The 12,701-nt window shown below is 32.7% G+C and overlaps 2 protein-coding genes across 2 annotated transcripts in view; one reads left to right on the top strand and one right to left on the bottom strand.

Moving 5' to 3' along the window:
* The window catches only part of LOC105173549 (putative ABC transporter B family member 8), a gene marked incomplete at its 5' end in the record, with an annotated part of 6,207 nt that extends 5,192 nt beyond the window's left edge, over nt 1-1,015 (top strand). The window contains 2 exons of the mRNA XM_011095332.2: nt 8-236; nt 404-1,015. Of these exons, the coding sequence (XP_011093634.2) occupies nt 8-236; nt 404-764 (590 nt within the window). The remainder of the gene's footprint in view (nt 1-7; nt 237-403) is intronic.
* On the bottom strand, nt 2,214-7,404 carry LOC105173548 (NADP-dependent malic enzyme). The gene is made up of 19 exons (XM_011095331.2): nt 7,115-7,404; nt 6,419-6,539; nt 6,259-6,333; nt 6,039-6,190; nt 5,849-5,954; nt 5,657-5,722; nt 5,470-5,565; nt 5,295-5,366; nt 5,135-5,218; nt 4,959-5,057; nt 4,097-4,144; nt 3,953-4,006; nt 3,740-3,838; nt 3,566-3,655; nt 3,365-3,442; nt 3,204-3,278; nt 3,002-3,092; nt 2,551-2,679; nt 2,214-2,466 (listed from the first exon to the last, which is right to left on the bottom strand). Exons 1-19 carry the CDS (start codon nt 7,264-7,266, stop codon nt 2,378-2,380), a joined length of 1,776 nt encoding a protein of 591 aa, XP_011093633.1. The 5' UTR covers nt 7,267-7,404; the 3' UTR covers nt 2,214-2,377.

Raw genomic sequence — 12,701 nt, 5'->3', positions numbered from 1 at the left:
GTAATAGCCCTGATTCAGAGATTTTACGACGTTGATCGTGGTTCGGTTAAGGTTGGCGGGGTGGACATAAGGTTACTGGACATTCAGTGGTACCGGAAACACATGGCACTTGTTAGCCAAGAGCCGGTCATATACTCGGGCAGCATTCGCGACAACATAATGTTAGGAAAGCTAGGTGCCACAGAAAATGAGGTGGTGGAGGCTGCCAGAGCAGCCAATGCTCATGAATTTATCTGGTAAGCATTGTCCAAACTTATAATACATTACATCCTGCAGATAGAGCATATTGTAAAAATACCTCCCTAAACATTCAAACTTTAGGGAACGTCAATGTAATTATCCCTTGGTTCTTGATTAACATTAGACAGAGAGATGAACTGGTTTATCTGATGTCTATCTGTAGTGGACTAAAGAACGGATACGATACAGAATGTGGAGAGAGGGGAGTCCAGCTATCAGGAGGTCAGAAACAGAGGATTGCAATAGCCAGAGCCATCGTTCGGGACCCAACAATACTATTGCTGGATGAAGCAACCAGCGCACTCGATGTGCAGTCAGAGCAAGCCGTCCAGGAAGCACTGGACCGGATAATGGTGGGAAGAACCACGTTGGTGGTGGCACACCGGCTCAACACCATCAAGAATCTGGACTCCATAGCTTTCGTTATGGACGGGAAGGTGATCGAGCGAGGGACCTATAACCAGCTCAAGAATAGGAGGGGTGCCTTCTTCAATCTTGCTAGCCTTCAACTTCAAGGTGCATAGCGGCCCGTGTAAAACTCTCTCTGCAGAAATATTCTATGTAGCAAGTAGTTCTTCATGGGAAGCTTATATTAGTAGCACAAGATACCAAGGCTAAGGACGACATATAAATGTATTCTAATGGTTTTGGAGCCTTGAGTTGAGAATGACTAGTAATAAGTAATGGCAATAACTGCAGGTTCTTGTTGGGATGGTTCCTTTGGATCCATCGTATTTTCGATTACAAATTCTACTCCGTATTCTATTTCGTTCTACATACACATAATACGCGTATAAAACCTTTCTTTAAATAAAATACATAATACTGTCTTTATACACGTTGTGTGTTTATCTTGAACCAATAAAAAAATGGAATAGAGTCTGAAATAGAAAATTCAATCCGTCGCAGAAGCTTGAGCTGGAAATTATTTCCTAAACTGGAAGATTTTTTTTTTCTTAATTAACTTTTTAAATAGTATCAAATAATATATTGTTGGAAGAAAAAATTTTAAGTAGTTTATCATAATTAATTAAAATAAAAATATACTAAGTAGATAATTTTTTCATATGTAATGAGAATTAGAAAATCCAAATTATTTGAATTATGCAAAATATACCAAGTCATACCTTATGTGTTCTTATCATCAAAATATTATAAATAACTAATGAAATACAGTTTTGTAAGTCCAATTAAGAAATGATAACATGGGCAAAGTTATATTTTTTGGTCGTATAACTATAGGTCGTTAGCACTTTTTTATCCTATAACTTACCCTATTAACATAATAGTCCTCTTTTTATGAACTTTTAGTCCTTAACATCTCACATCTGGTACTTTTTTTAAAAAAAAAAAAATTAGTTTTGTATTGACAATTTTGGTCTTAACGACCTGTACCTATAGAGCCAAAAATAATGTCTACTCTAATATGAAGAAGATCAAAATTATCAACACGGAAATAAATTTGTCAAAAAATGACCAAACGTGAGATGTAAATAACTAAATCTGTAAATAAACTAAGTTACAAAACAAGAAGTACCAACGACACCTATAATTACAGGACCAAAAATATAATTTTGCTTTATCAACAGAGAAGCCATTCTTTTATCTCTACTAATAGCTTATTAAATGACCTAATTAATAGCTATTTTTATAGTACCCATTGCAATCTTATTAGCAACTCTATTAATAAAACCATAATTTGTTGTACAAAAATTTTCCAATCATTCACAATTTTTATAACAGTATAGACAATATCAATGGTACTTTCATTTATCTTTCAAAAGACTTTAACACGACAAGTGTTCTAACTAATTATTGTTTATACTTACGGTAGGATATTTCTCCATACAATAAATATTTTTAAATTTCTCATGTATTTTTTCATCATTTCGTATTATACCACCAGCGTATTTCTTGTCTAATAAGTATATTATATTATAATTTAATATAAAAAATAATAAATAAATATAATATGCTGGAGCAACATTGATTGAGACAAAGAGAAGAGAAGTAATAATTTATTCATCAAATACAGCACATGAGATTCTGATTGACCGCATCTTACAACAGCAGAGACACATCAAACATGCTTCCAAGCACAATACAAAAACGATACATTATATGGTAAACGACTGCTTCAGCGGTAGCTTCTGTAGTTTGGAGTGTACATGCAGCTCTCAGCATACTTAACCAAGTCTGCGGGTCGAGGGAGTCGCGTTGCCAAACCTGAACAATGCAGCAAACTTGTCAATGGAAATATACTCTTCAAGTGTATAGACGTAGTATTGATCGAAAAGAAAGGGTACGAACCAAGTTCATATGCTTTAGCAGCTACGTTCGCAGCAATATGAGCTGAGATCTTTCTTATATTGGAAAAGGGAGGATAAATCATCCCCTTGTCGTAATGTTCCTGTGTCACTTGACCAGCCAAAGCTTCCGCTGTTTCAAGAATGGCAAAGAATCAGTATTAAAGTTGAAGGAGCTTGTTAAGATTTGTGAATACCGTAATACTTTCTAAAAGAATTTATAGACCCCAAACATCTTATTTTTTCTAAAATAAAATTTATACAACACTTTTCAATATCTTATTTTGAGGTGCTTTTAACTATCTTCTGAGTCAGTAAGAATATGTTTTCCTGCTTATGATTGCAAAGCAGACACCCGAAAAGCGAAGAGAACCCATAAAATTATATAAATAAAACCATCAGACGATCTAAATATTGGCCTATTCTAGGTGTATCTTTTCTGATTATATACTTACAAGCTGCCAGAAGCATATCATCATGCACGCGAATAGCACCAGAAATGACCAACCCAAAACCGAGCCCTGGAAATATGTAAGCATTGTTTGCCTGATGATTTCACATGCATAGGAAAACATAATCGTTATGTTCCAGATGATTATCAAGGCACGTAAGAAAGTAAAATACATACGGTGAAGTCAAAACAAGAAAGCAGCAAACCTGGCCAGGCATAAAACATTTTCCATTGAGTTCTACAGGGTCAAATGGACTTCCACTGGCAAAAATAGCACGACCCTTAAGCAAAACAAGGAAAAGAAAACGTCAATATAGAAGCAAAAGTGAAGCTATTAACATTACTACGAAAGGAATCATAAAGAGACCTCAGTCCAGGTATAAGCTTCTTCAGCCGTGCACTCAGATTGTGAGGTTGGATTTGAGAGGGCCAATATAAGAGGTCTCTGCAGCAATAATGAGTCAGAAAAATCTCATGTAAAATCATTGAGCAGGTGCACAAACAAACACTCTCGTACACTGAGGAGAGAGAGAGAGAGAGAGAGAGAGAGAGAGACAGAGAGAGAAACCTCATTTAAGGAGGCCATAGCCTCAACAACCTCCTTGGTGAATGTTTTTCCAACACCAGATGTTCCAATCAAAACCGTTGGTTTGATGGCCTGGTAAAATTTGAAAGTGAAAAAATAAGTACATCCAAAAAACTCGGTTCTGTCATAAAATGTAACATGTGAATATCAACCGACCTTGACTGCATCTAAGAGATTGTTAACAGGTTCATGCTCATGAGCCCAAGGTTTCTTAAAGTGTTGAAGAGATCCCTTGCGAGAACTAACAATCAAACCCTGTAAATGATCCACAGATCCTTTCATCAGAAGAAATTATCCGAGCAAACAACAATTCACAAATGACTAAACAAGATGATCATTGTATTATGCAATCTAGTAGAAACGCATTACCTTTGAGTCTACCAGCCAAATCTTTTTTCGTGTTTCCTCCAAAGGAGCTTTAGTCTATGTATTACAAACATCACGGAAGGAGAATTACGAATGCTTACAGTTGTCAACAACAATATGAGGCAGCATAGTAACAAAAGAACTCACCTGCTTGGAAATCTCGAGGGCTATAAGCTCTGCTATACCAGTTCCAGCCTGTAATTATAAAAGTAACCCTCAGCCAATGGAAATGCCTTGTGGGGTAGAGGCAGAATATGGTAGAGTGCGAGTACAAGGGAGAAAAACAAACTAAACAATAATCCCTGGGAGTTATTACAGTTACTAGGTACACCCTTTTCTCTTTTCAAATTACAAAGAACATCCTTCTAAGTTTCCCAATGATAATACAAATCGTACAACTTCTTGCTTTTTGGAATTAGATACAGAATTAATACACATCTCTGTTTCTGGAAATATAATGCTCTCGTCCAATTATATTTTAAGAGATTACCAACTGTTCAAGTGCAACATACTCATATCTCAACATCATTAACTTGGAGGCAAGGTTTGGGTGGTCCAAAAGGGGGGAAGGATATAGTCTGTACTAGTTCTAAGGAAGATCATATAATTAAGGGATAATTACATTTGCACCCCTGACTTATAGTTTGTTTGCACAAACCATCCCCTATCTTTTACATAATTACAGAAACCACCCAAGACAGTTTGTGCAATGATGTTGACCTTTTTGGGTGTGTATGTGTAAATTTTTCAAAAAGTAGTAAGGGTGGTTTATGTAAATAATGTTGACGTTTTCACTTGGGTGTATGTATAATTATCTAAAAGACAGATAATTAGTGTAAACAGACCAAATGAGGAGTTGTAAATGTAATTATCCCTATAATTAACTCTAATTATTAACTCCTGTGTACCACATGCCATGTAGTCTGTTTCCTATCTTGCCATCTGTTCCTCTTTTTGAGATGCTACAATCACAGAGATAACCAAAGTAAAAAGGGTGGAAGTTATGTACTTCTCCAGCACCAAGGAACAAGAATTTGTGATCCGCCAAGGAACCACCAAGCAGCTTAAGCGATGCTACAAGCCCAGCAAGCACCACAGATGCTGTCCCCTGCAGGAGAAGGATTTTGAAGAATTATATGTCAATGCAATCCGTGAAGACATATCAGCTGAAAACTCATATTATACCTGTATATCATCATTAAAGACCAAGTGGGTGGTGCCATATTTAGCCAACAGCTCAAATGCATTGTGGTTAGCAAAATCTTCAAACTGCAATCACACATTCACCAATGTTAGAAGGAAAAGCCTCTGAAGCTGGGGGCAGGGATTAATAAAAGTTGCTAACCTGTATAAGAACTTTTTCACCATAGTTTTGTTTCACAGCCGTCATGAACTCATGTAAGAAGTCGTAGTATTCCTGGAAACCATAAAGTAAGAATTAGATTGTTATTTTGGTATAAATTAGACAATAAGTTAAGATTAATTGGATTACGGTCAAGCAAACAGAAACTATGTATAACCTTTCCAGTTGCCCGCTTTTGTCTTAGCCCAATGTAGAATTCATCATTTAGCAGCTGCTCGTTGTTTGTTCCGACATCAATTGTTATAGGCAAACACTATGCAGCAGAGTGAAAAAATTAATGAGATGTAAAAAGTAAAAGATATTAGAGACATGATTTCTGCAGTCAATTCGCCATATATGCTTACTGCAGAAGGTCTGACCCCTCCAAGGGCAGTGTACAAAGCCAATTTCCCCACTGGTATTCCCATTCCCTGTATTACCAAATCAGAATCAAGATCAGAAACTTTTCTCTTATTACAATTTTCTCAAAACAAATTACTTATGTTATATTTATTGAAAGAACAAAAAGGAGCAGTGTAAGAACAAAAGGAGGTCACCTGGCAGCCGAGATCCCCAAGTCCCAAAATCCTCTCACCATCAGTGACAACAATGACTTGAATAGCCCTCTCAGGCCAGTTCCTCAAAACCTCGAGAATTCTCCCCCTGCACACCACAAACTTGCATTGCCAATTCAGACTAGTTCAAATAACAGGATTATTGGTTAATACAACCACAAGAAAAACATACTTTTCCTTCAAACTTATGTATAAACCCTGTGGCCGCCTGAAGATACTTCCATACTTTTGGCAAGCCTCGCCGACCGTTGGAGTGTAGACAACTGGGAGGAGCTCCTCTACATTATCAATGAGAAGTTTGTAAAACAATCTCTCATTTCTTTCCTGTAAACACTAAAAGTTAGGATTCTGAATAGGGAAGCGAAACAGGCATCAAAAAGGTTTAGCAGTACCTCCAGTTCCATCATGGCCATATATTTGTGGAGAGGAACTTGATACTGACGAAGACTGTGCATTAACTTTTTCTCCTGGTATGTTGGATCATCAAAGTAAGTAAAAAGATAGATCAAATCAAATAAGAGGACATTAGTTGCAATTGAAAAATTAATCAACCTGAAGCTCTTGGGATATAACAGCTGGAGGCAGAAGACCGCGCAAGTAGTGGGCATCTCTCTCTTTCTCCGTAAATGCCAGCCCCTTGTTGTGATGGGGGTCTCTCAGCAAATTATAACCGCTAGTTCACACAATTGAGAGAAACACAAAGGATTTTCAGCCTCTCAATTTGATGAATAAAGCCAATGCCATATCTTGTCTACTGAATACTTTGTTCTTTACCCAACAAGAACATGGATCAAGACAACCTTGAATCATTTTGTTCGAAGAAAAAGCAAACCGCAAGATCAATGGTGCATTAGAAATTCAACAATCATCTCAAATTCTCACTAGAATCCATTAGTTTGATCTCAAATTACAAGCAAGCAGCTGAAATCAAAGTGTAAACACCATCATGAATCCATAACAGAGCTTCATATGATCAACAAAATGCCCAAAGAAACACCATGAAAGGAATCAGAAAACTACAACAGTATCACTCAACTACACTTACAAACAAACCAGCCACCACCAAGCATATCACAAAATTATATTCCTTAATTTCATGCTTCACAATGAAAATGAAATAATCAACAATACACCAAAATCAGAAAGAACCAAGATTCAGAAAAGAAAAAGGGCAATCAAAAACACACACACAAAAGAAAAGAATCATGCTATCACTGGTACAAACTCAAGGCAAAACAAGTATACTACCTAGCAACAGAGATAGTCCAGGGAGTGACCAGCTGATCTTCAGAGGCACGGTCCTCGCCATACACATCTTCCACACCTCCCCCAACCGTCGATCTCGGGCTCAAATCCAACACACACTCCCCTCCCCTTTGCTCCTTCAAGAAACTCTCCATCCTCTCTCTCCCTCAAATTTTTTCACACACTCCACTAGGTGTCTGCTCCTCGAGTCCCCTATGCAATCATATATAAATATCTTTCACCGTATACTCAGCGGAGTTGCAATGATTAAACTATATTTGTATACCACACCTACTTTCAGGCAGCTTCAAAGTCAACAAAAACATGCTATAATATACAATTGAGAATGGATATATACAAGTTCGTAGTGGCATTACTGTTGACATACTTAGGCCCAGAGAAACAGGAAAATGCGAGGAAAGTGGAGTTCAATCATATGCGATTCTTGAAATTAAAGAAGAGAAAAAAAGATTATATTTTATTAATAATGGGGAGACGTGGAGCCAGCTCTCCACCGGGCGCCTACTAGATTTTTAATAATATTTTCGTACAACATAATAATATCATATCAATTAGTGAAGCACGCTTTTTGTTTTTTAAATTAAAAAATATAATTATAAATTAAAAATAAAACTCCATATAATATATATACATTATCGTAATATCAGCACATGATACGAATATATGATAGAAGAACTTTTATCCCAATAAAAAAAAAAAAAGGGCACTAAGGATTTGATTGGTTAGTGGAGGTAAAATTGGATATATAAAAAAAGTTTGGTATTTGATTAGGGAGAAGGAGAAGTAAATTTGAAATTATATGAAACCCTTTGTAGTCTAATTTTGTTTTTATTTAAAATTAGACGAAAAAATAACATATAAGAGCAAAAAGATAAAAAAGCATATATTTATAGTTTTATTGATTCTATTACTCATATACGTAATTTTGCTCAAATTCTTTTATTATTCCTATTGATAATATTGGTACACAATTTTTGAAAGAAAATAACTAAATCACCAATAAAAGTGCTGATATTTGAATTTAAATTCTTTATTTGAGGGTATTAGTAGTAATTTTTATTTTTAAAAATAAATAGTTTAAAATAAATGAGCAAAACTCGACTTTTGGTGAATATTTTTATTAATAGAAAATATTTGTGTTCTTGTTTGAAGAATATTTTTATTAATAAAATTTTTAAATTTTTTATATACTAAAAATTATTTTAATATAATATTAACTTGTTTATTTTTTATTACAAAACAAAAACAAAAAGTTAACCAGTAAAATTAGAAAAATATTTTTTTCTTCTCAATCCATTTTTATCGTACAAAATAAAGAAAAGTATTTAAAATTTACTTACCTTCCAATAATACCAAATAATTTGAAAGAAAACTATTATTGTCTCCCGTCCCTCACCTTTTCACTTACCCTCCGGCTTTTACTTCCTCTTTCCTCTAATTTAAACCAAATGAGTCCTAAGAAACTGTAGAAACATTATTAGTGTAAGTGTTAATTATACTTAGACCCCATCTTTCCCCCCAAAAATATTTTAAAATTACACTTATACCCCCTCTAAAAAAAAATTATTTACACAATGCTTCCTTCTAGTAGCGTTGGGTGAAAAATGCTGATGTCAACAAACAAATTACATAGACTTTCAATTTTGCATCTCACTTAATATTTTTATTTATATTTTTGTACTTAAGAAGATAAATATATCACTTATATATAGAGTGAGGTTAATATTATTATATTTTCTTTCCTTATAAGTGTAAAATTATTATATATGAATGCTAAATGAGTGACAAAATTGTAGATTTATGTAATTATTTTGCTAACGATATCATTTTTCGTCCAAACTATAACGAAAAGGGGTTAAGTGCAAATAATGAATTTCAAAAGGGCTGTAAATATAATTTTTGAACCTTTTCTAGAGAAAATACAATGTAGTCAAGAATCTTGGAAGGCCATATATGAGACAAACCGAATATTTGTAAAAATATGTTTTTTGGTCATAAAAATAAATTGTAAAAAAATAATGAATTTAGCTGTACTGAAAAGTAAGAGTATTAAGAGTGAAAAGTTAAAAGAACATTGAATTAACCTTTCACGAAGAAAAATGGGAATGATGATGAAATAGTCAAAATAATTTTCAAAATATTTATAATTTTACTAACAAGTTTCACAAGTTGATGAAATAAAATTAATCCAAAAGTATAAATTTTAAAATCATAAAACTCATTTTTTTCACAATTTTCAATAAAAAATAATAAGTTCTTAAAATAAGCCCGTGTAAATAATGTGAATCTTTTATCACATTTTCGTATTTCATATTAATGATCTCACGTCAATGGAATATATTTTTCTTTTCAAATTAAAACATGCAATAAAATGAAATGAAAATTGAAAATAAGACTGCATAAAATATATGCATGAATACGAGGCTGTAAAAGATTCCCATCGAGCCGAACACATACTAATTCAATTTTAATTTAATTATTATCGAATCTTAAAAATTCTATTTGAATTTAATTTTATTATTAATCTAATCAAACTTAAATAAATTTTAATTAAATTAAACACAAATCGAACTAAAATAATTTAAAATCTTTAAATATATATTATTATTTTTACACCAATTCAATTAAATTCGAGCCGAGCTTGAGAGTTTACTAAACAAAATGGTTAAGTAAAATGAAAGCACAATAATAGTGGGAGAGCACACAATGTGGACGTGTTAATGTGTGACATGTGTGTGACAATAATATTTTTTAGAGAACTTTATAATCAATATTAAATTTCAATATGATTATTTAATATCTGTACATATATATTATAAGGGCACGAGATACGGAGACAGAATATTAGCTGATGAGTATCTAGGACAGGCCTAGTCCACCTTTTGGACATGTCTATGTTTTTACCGTTTTGTCCCTAGAATGAGATAGCAAGGGACGATTGTTCAAATTGGATTTCATGATTTTGGAGGTTAAAATTGTAAAAGTTCATTAGATTTTAAAGTTTTTAATGTTCATTGGAGCGTCTATGATATTAGATTTTATGTTAAAAATATATTTCTTGTGGAATATTTGATAAGATAGTTAAGATCGTAATTTTATTATCAGATCTGAATCAGGTTTAACAATAAGTTCGAAAGTCGTATTTTTTTTAAATAGAGTTTATAAACATTAAAAATGTGATACGAAGAATATTAAACATGTACTTGTCCCTAGTGCACATGCTGCCAACAAAAAGCAAGAAACAACGAGAACAAAACTCAACAGCTATGTGTGGTTTCATGTTTTTATATTTTTCCAAACAAGATAAAATCACTCAATATTTATTTTTGTATTTTTGTACCTTATTTGTGTGTTTTTTTGTTTTTTAATTTTCTACATATAATATATATACACTTATATATATAATATAGAAAAAACATGATTTGACTATAAACAGTTATTTTTGTCTCCGAAAAATACAACATTAAACATAAAATATTTATATATATAAATACATATATAAAATATATGATATGATAATGAATAGTGATGGTGATAAAATAAAACCCTAGGTCGCGAACAGTGATTCGATTGATGATGAAATATAGTTGATTGCTTAAATTTGTATTTAGTCACTTTGGCTTTTTAAGTTCATTTCTTCACTTTCCTGTTCATAAACTTCAGTTTTTGTCTTAATTTGGTTCCATTAACCATTTTTTAGTAAAAACTGAAATTTAATTTTTTGGAGTGTAAAATGGTCGGTTTAAGTTATTTTTTTTTTAATTTAGTCCCTTAAATTTATAAAATTATCAATGAGTCCTTGTGCGGCAATTTGGCAAAAGTACTGTCCTCCTAGACCGACGGAAACATAGGATGAAGGTCTTTTTATTGTAAAAAATAGGGGGTAAGATGTTTCTCCAACATTCTTGATATTAATTTAGAATATAGAGGTTGATTTCAAGCTTTTGACGTGTAAGAAGCTAGAGCATTCTAGTAAGTGATATATGTGATGTGATGTGATGTGATGTGATGTGATGAACCAATCTCATCTCAAATATTTTGTTTTGTCCTAACATCTTAATCCGCCCATAAATAATTGAAAAGTTTGTAAAATCACGATACAAGAAGAATTTTTAATAAAAAACATGATTTGGAGGAAAGTTTGTTTTTTTCGTTCTTTAATTTTACTCCTTATTAGTTTTAGTCCTATAAGTATGCTTTTTATTTTTTTAGTCCTGTAAATTATAAAAATGATGTCAATAGTCCGAATTAGGATTTTCTAGCGAGATTTTGAAAATAAGCCGAAAATTGCAGCATGGCAAGCAATTTGTTGAATTTTCGATAATTTATACACTTGATAATTTAGATACGTGTACAGCCATGTGTGATAACACATAGCCATCAATGATGACTGCTCATTATTTGAATACCAAAATTCCAAAAAATGTTTGTAAAATTTATTTTTTTATAATTTAAATTAAAATTAGAATATACAAATTAAATATACTTTAATAATTATTATATTTATTATATATAATATTAACTATATTTATAAATTAAAAAATAAATAAATAAATTTTCATTAACTTTTAAAAAAAATTAATTTTCGTTAAAACTTAACTTTTTCTTAATTTTTTAATTGCTTTTAATTCATTTAATTAATATTTATTTTTTAAAAAAAAATTGCGATCCACCACCACTGCAGAGGAGTGCGGCACGCCCTCCTCGCCCAAATCTATTTGTTTGGGCGATCGCTGTCACCACCGCAACGGAGGGCAACGGACTCCACCTCTGGGCGACTGGCGTCGTCGCCTCCTATGCGTGAATGTTGGGGGATTGGGGAAGAAGGTCGGTCGCCAGAGGGGGGTTGGGATGAGAACTTAATTTTTCTTTTAAATATTAATATAATTTTTACATATTATAATTATATATATAATATAATTTAAAATTTATTAATTTTTATCCCTTTTAAAACATGTCCAACATGTATTCCAACTCATACTCAACGCCACACAGGATTAAAATCTCCCAAAAATTGTTCAACTCAGTTATCATGTCACCTTTTCGGTCAAAAATTAAAATTTCGATGACCAAAAGACTATTTTTTATCATTTTTGTAATTTACAAGATTAAATAAATAAAAGACATATTAATAAAATTAAAACTCATAGGAGGTAAAATTAAAGAATGAAAAAAATAATTTTCGTGATTTGAAAGGAAATACATTCTATGCACATAGAAATTCTACATTATAGAACAGGGTTGTGTTGTGTAATACGGTCTGGGCGTGCAACTCTCGGGACACCAACACCAGCAACACAACTTGTCTAATTATTCTGTCTTCTTCACTTCACATAAATCCCCAAGTTGGTAAACTCCCTTAATTCTCAAGTTACATGCAAACAGACAACCAAGCATGTATGTATATATGTACACATCGACACACATTTGTTTAAAACCTTTATATATGTATATGTGTACTCATATCTATATATATAAAGTAAAAATTACAAACAACTCCTTCTGATAATACAAATAAACAAATGGGCTCCTTGATGCAAGGATACAAAATGTTTGGCGGATAATGTCT

This window comes from Sesamum indicum, linkage group LG11 (genome assembly GCF_000512975.1).
Source record: "Sesamum indicum cultivar Zhongzhi No. 13 linkage group LG11, S_indicum_v1.0, whole genome shotgun sequence".
Lineage (NCBI taxonomy): Eukaryota > Viridiplantae > Streptophyta > Magnoliopsida > Lamiales > Pedaliaceae > Sesamum > Sesamum indicum.
This window is presented reverse-complemented; position numbering and strand designations above follow the sequence as displayed.